At 39.2% G+C, this 6000-nt stretch overlaps 1 protein-coding gene across 3 annotated transcripts in view; it reads right to left on the minus strand.

Annotated features, from left to right (window-relative positions):
* The window catches only part of EYA1 (EYA transcriptional coactivator and phosphatase 1), a 143980-nt gene extending 140986 nt beyond the window's left edge, over window positions 1-2994 (minus strand). For all 3 annotated transcript variants that reach the window (XM_033081624.1, XM_033081615.1, XM_033081606.1), the window contains exon 1: window positions 2937-2994. In XM_033081624.1, coding sequence (XP_032937515.1) covers window positions 2937-2969 — 33 coding nt within the window. In that variant the 5' untranslated portion in view covers window positions 2970-2994. The remainder of the gene's footprint in view (window positions 1-2936) is intronic.
* Window positions 2995-6000: the final 3006 nt, after the last annotated feature.

Consider the following 6000-nt stretch of genomic DNA (forward strand, 5'->3'; position numbering starts at 1 on the left):
TTACAATCAGAATTTCTCTAACACCCAAAATGACATTTTCATCTCAAAAATAATTAAAACAAGAGGTTGTTTTTTTATTTCTCAAGTATTTGAGCAGTGGGACTTGTTGCAAATGACTGGCAAGCAGAAAAGCCCCCTCAGGATGGTGAATAAAATTAAAATTAAAAAACCCAACCATTTATTTTAGCTTGATGAAACATGAGTGAACCATCTTTGACAGGTGCATATATCATTAGCAAGTAAGCTTCAAAGTTTGTTTTGGAGTTGGAAAGAAAGCAACAGAACTTCAGTGAAATTTTCAGACATGGTAACACACTGATACCCTCTGTCCAGCCAGCCTAATGTCTGTGTTGCGCTTCTTTCTCAAGCACCTAGCAAAGGAAAGGCAGGAGCAGACATAATGTTCAAGTTTACAAGCCAAAGTTTGAAATTCACTTCCTACAGAATGCAAACCAAGCATGTGACAGAACAGTTAGAACCATTTCTTGATCAGGAAACAGCTAAAATACTCTCTTAGCTGTGTGAGTGCAACAAGTACAGAAGTGAGTTCCCTGGGCTTATTATGGTATACTCTGCACACATCAACCCTGACATGCATTCTCACATGCATCATCCCCTTACTCAGAAGAGAAATCTTGGCCCAAGACAGTGGCCAAGTACTTCCTCATCTACTCTCTCATACTGTTGTCTGATAACTTTTTTTAAATTTTCTTTGACCTTCTCATTCCCCTAGTACTTTCTCAGTTATCCACCTAGCTCGGTCTCCCCAAAACATTATCCAGCTTCATTTCTCAGTTTTTGAATAAAGATGCTTCCTTATCCATATGTACCTGAAATTGCTTCTACCACATAGTTTGCATTGGCCAATTGCAAAACTAAATTACCTTTCAACTGGTCTGCATAGGGAAGTTTTCTTCTTTTGCTATGGAATAGCACCAGATTTTCAAAGTCATTACATGTGTTTGGGATCTTAAATCCCAAACAGGTTTTGGTTTCTGGTTTCTAATTACAGAGTGCTAATCTATCCCCTCACCCTGGCTTTCTTTCTATGCACACACACAGAGCAAAATAAACAAAAACAATGTTCATGCCATCATCTTTATTTTTACTGACACTATTTTGCCTTCTGACTACTGCTTTTAGGAAGTCTCCCTGTTGGTCAGCTGGCTGTTGCAAACACAGCAGACTGTCCAGTTATGAATGACTTCAAGTGAGACCTAATTGAAGGATCTGATTCCAGGGTCTAACACCCCAATTTTAAACCTCTCCAATGACACTGCAATCAGAACAGTCACACCCTGCCCTGTGTCATGTACCTTTGGGCACTTCAGTCCTCGTTTACAGAAGCCTGAGTGGTGGTCAGTGCAGTGGGTCTATTCAGCAGTTACTGGATTAGATTTTGATAATCCTGATAGCATCAATGACTACTACCCACTTGGGTAATGTGAAGGGAAACTCTGAGCAGATGAAGTGTTTTACAGGCTCTCTGGACTAAGTGCTGAAAACAAGGAATGGAATGAATAACCCCAACAGGAGTGCTGGTGGTGCCAAACCATGAACAAATATTTCCCTTAATACTCCTGTTATGTTAAGCGACAGTTACATTTGTCATTACACACTGCTCCAGCACGCGATTCCCCGGCCCAAACCCTCCACAGCACACCAAGCCCAGGCTATGCCGGGCACACAGAGGGGAAGCATTGCAGTGGAAGCCACAGAAAACCCTGACAGCATCAGGGAAAGGCTTTTCATGCATGGAGGAAAGCCTGACTCCAAATAGAACGAGGAGCTTGGGTGGTGCTGAAAGCTCTGGCACAGCAACAGCAAACAGGACCATCCCTGTTTAGTGCCTGTTGGTAACCATGGCCACCCTTTCCCTACGAGTTAACTGGTCCTGTCCACACATGGTAGTAGCAGAGATGGATAAATACCCAAATGTACACGTAGAGACAAGACTGGAACAAATGAACATTGGAAAATAATCAAAGCCATATTGCTTCAGAAAGCAAAAATTGCACTACACATGAAGGGTAACAAAAACACACAACACAACAGGCTTATTATTAAGGGGTTTGGTTTTTTCCTGCTCCGTTACTACGTGAAATGGAAGCATCAGGGAAACTGGGTATAGAAACATAAACTACAAAGGGAAGAGTAAGAAATAGATTACTGTCAAATGTAGAAAATAAACGCATCAGAAAAAAAATGCAGGAAATACATCTAATTAAATTTACTAAATAGTAGGTTTTTTTACTTATTTTATAACTGGCAAAAATAAAGTAATCTCAATACACGCAGTTTCTGTTAAACAATTCAGAATGAAAACATATATGTAGCATTTTGAATTTCACTGAGTGCCAAGAATGATGTCACAAATTAAACTAACAAAACCAAAACACACAACTAATCATTTGACCGTGCATGAAACGCTCTTAATTGCGCCTGATAGTTTGCAAAATTTCTTATTGTTGTGACGCTACGAGCAAGCATTTACAACAAATAACAATGCTACTACATTTTTTTGCCACTGTTCTTAAGACTTTGCAGCTAGGAGTTGCACTCCCTTTTCCCAGAAGCAGTATTTGCATGCATTCACACAGACTAAGAGAAATAACTTCAAATAATGGGATGAAGACTCTCCAGCAGATAAAAATGTGAACAACATGAACACAGCTGGACAAATATTTCTCAGAGAAAACAACAACCATCATTTTGTAATTTGAATCACTGACAAGTATTTTTAAAGCTATACTTAATTTTCTGTAGCTTTAGCACAAGCCTCCATCTCTCAATTAATTTCATCATTCCCTGCTTCTTCCAATCACTAAAAGTGCATGTAGCTCTCTAAGACTTCCATTCACTTGGTTGCCACAAAAATAATTGCCACTTTAAAAGCCGCAACTTTTTTTCTCAGGACTGACAAGTTGTTTACTTACAGACTTCCCATTTATTCCCTCGGGGTCTTCCATTGAAGATTTCTCCTTCCAAATTATATACGGGCTATTAGTTACAGGGAGGTTCAGACAGTCCTAGCACACACACACCTGTGGAAAAGACAGTACCACATCGTCGGATTAATTTGTTGGCACGAAACTAGGAGTTCATCTTCATTGCTGCAGCTTTCCAGCAACTCACAAGTATTCACAAGTTGGGAGCAGTTGTCTTTGAAGACTTGAATCAGTCTTGAAAATAAATACATAGCTGAGCTGTTTATTGCGAATCCATGCAAGCCAAAAGCAGGCAGCGAGAGCCCCGTTGTGCTCACTGTCTGCAGAAGAATAAAAGGCAGCCAGGAACTCTTCCACCACCACTGTTTCTGTGCCAACAACACATCTCTTCTTTTTTTTCTTTTTTTTTTTCCTTTAGGAAGCTCAGCCTTCCCCTGATATCTATCAATGTCAATAGTACTTTAATGCTAAGAGGAAATAATAACAAAGCAATATGATTGTAGACTGAACCAGGATAAAAAAGAAAATCCACAAGGTTTTCAAATGTTGCCCTCAAGCTAAGGATATTTTTATACTAAATCTCTTCAAGTTTACATTAGGTCACAGTCCTAGGCCCCATAAATTATAAATATTGGATGCTTTGTGTTCTCTCACCTTCCGAAAGGGTGTTCTTTGATGTTTAAAGTAACAGTGAAGTACTGAGATGAAAAAACAAAGGCTTACCCTCCCAAACAGATATCAACCCAAAATATACTTTCCTTTCTTCTTTAGAATAAAATGTTGTATACTTCTTAAAATTTAGAATTATTCGTTGGCATAAATTTAAACAAACCCAGCCAAAATCCTCATTAGAAAAAACAGTGCTTTCTTTTTTAATAGAAGGGGAAAATGCTGTCAATAAAGAATAAAAATGAAAATCTGGGGTTTTTTAATTGTATATGTATACACATACACACGTTATACACACAGAAATGTGAATAGCACTTTGCTCTTCCATGACAGTTGAAGATATGGTCTGAAGATACTCAGTTTGTCCTAAAACCACTCTGCATATGAAATCCTTTTCTTTATTTTTCTACCTGGATAAGACTCTAGCAAGAAAGTAAAAAAAATCCCTTCAAACCCAGTTTTCTGGGCATTACTCACAGCACACATTTGGCTACTTCTATAAAATCTAAGCATTAAGAAAGCGTTAACAGGTCCACTCCACACCCTAAGGAAGATGCTAATGTGAACCATGCTTCTGCAATGCATCCACTCCCTTCTTTCTGGTTTACAATTGAGAGATCAAATCCAGTCCTGCTCCTGCTGAGAACAATGGCCAATCTGCAATAATTCTGTGAAATCAGGGTTTGGTGCTTATATTTGCTCTGACACCAGATTATAGGTTAGAAAATTATTTACGGCTTTAAAAAGTGACAATTAAAGTTAGGGAGGGGAAGGACAAAATTTTTTTCTAACATATTAAAAAAAAAATGAGAGACAGAAAGAAGAAAACAGCCCTCTAACAATGCCCCACTCCTAAGCAGTGACTGACATCTGTTTCAAAAACTCTTTTATTGCAAAATTCAATAAATGGAAAAACCGCACAAACTGAAAGTCTGCCACTTCAGCGAGGGAATAAAATGGAGCCTTTTCTAATGGAAAAATATTCAGAAGTCAATTGATGTAATGCCGGGATGGATGACCTGATGGATTTTCAGATCAGCAGTGCTCTCTCTACTAATGGAAAGAAAACTTTACCAAGACTGGTAATTTTCTATCGAAGCCCAGAAGGAAAAAGCATATATGTTTTACTGTATATTATAGTTCAGCTGCGATTAGGCGACCTAACTTGCAGGAGCTGCTGCAGCAAGTATTTTCTCTCTCTGGGAAAGATTCCTTTAACACACCAGTGCTAAAAGAGCCTACTCTTGTAATTTCTGCTCTGACATATGCTGCACTTCATGTCACTGCAAAAGAGGTTTACAAAAAGCTCCTGTATACACCCACCCACACTGCTAGGGGCAAAGACTTGTCTTGCTCAAAAGTCACCAGAGACCTCTGGCAGCAGAATCAAGACACAGTAACATGAGGGCTTAGATGTTAATATAGAACAGCTGATCCACAATACAATTAAGCAATTTTGATTTTGAAAAATTCAACTTTTAAACAACAGCAACTTAGTTAGCCTGATTCTAATTGTCATCTTAGGTTATTCTTAACTTTAAGTAAAGCTTTACAAAACTAATTAATTTCCCTTGAGTTGTTAATGTATCAAAAATATATCCAAATAACACAGAGTATCTATTACAGAGATGTTGTTATATGCAAAACGTGCCATCGAATATGAGCAGGACAAACATTCAATTAATTGAAAAAGAATTGAAGGGAAGTCATGAAAGGACATACCCCTTTTTATTTTGCTCTGCTTCTTTGGAAGTCATTTGCTTGGTAAAACATTATTACTATTAAATACACAGTAGTATTAAGAGTCCCACCAGGTAAAGAAGTACTGTTGTACCAGGCATGATGACCAAACATCATTGGTCTTCTTGCCAAATAGCTATTACCATTTAAAAGGGAATTAAAAATAAACCCACAGGGAAGCACAGAAAGTGGTTTATGGGGGATTCTTATTCCCTCCTTTCTGAACCATTAGCCAACACTGTGCAATTTTCCCCCCACACACAGATCCCAACAGGAGGCTTTGGTGCCAGGCACGGGGCAGCTGACAGTCCCTCCCAGCCACACTGCAGAGGTGGCAGGAGCTTTAACAAGCTCCTTGTCATGGAAGTGCTGTCCCCATGTCCCCATCCAAAAACCTGGCAAAAGCCAGTGGCGGATCACCTGGGAAGCAGATGTTAAACACAGCCACTGAGAAATAATCTCTTGGGGCTGGAAGGTACCAGTGGGGGCTGACCACTTGCAGAAAGAGTACCAAATGCAAGGGTGACCAAAAGGTATTTGGCCATGTCTGACCTGAGCACCTAGACACCTACATTTAAGGACAAGGAACCTGATTCCTCATGCTTGCTGAGCTGCTCTTCATAAAAGCTGTGCATTTCCCATG

This window comes from Catharus ustulatus, chromosome 1 (genome assembly GCF_009819885.2).
Source record: "Catharus ustulatus isolate bCatUst1 chromosome 1, bCatUst1.pri.v2, whole genome shotgun sequence".
Lineage (NCBI taxonomy): Eukaryota > Metazoa > Chordata > Aves > Passeriformes > Turdidae > Catharus > Catharus ustulatus.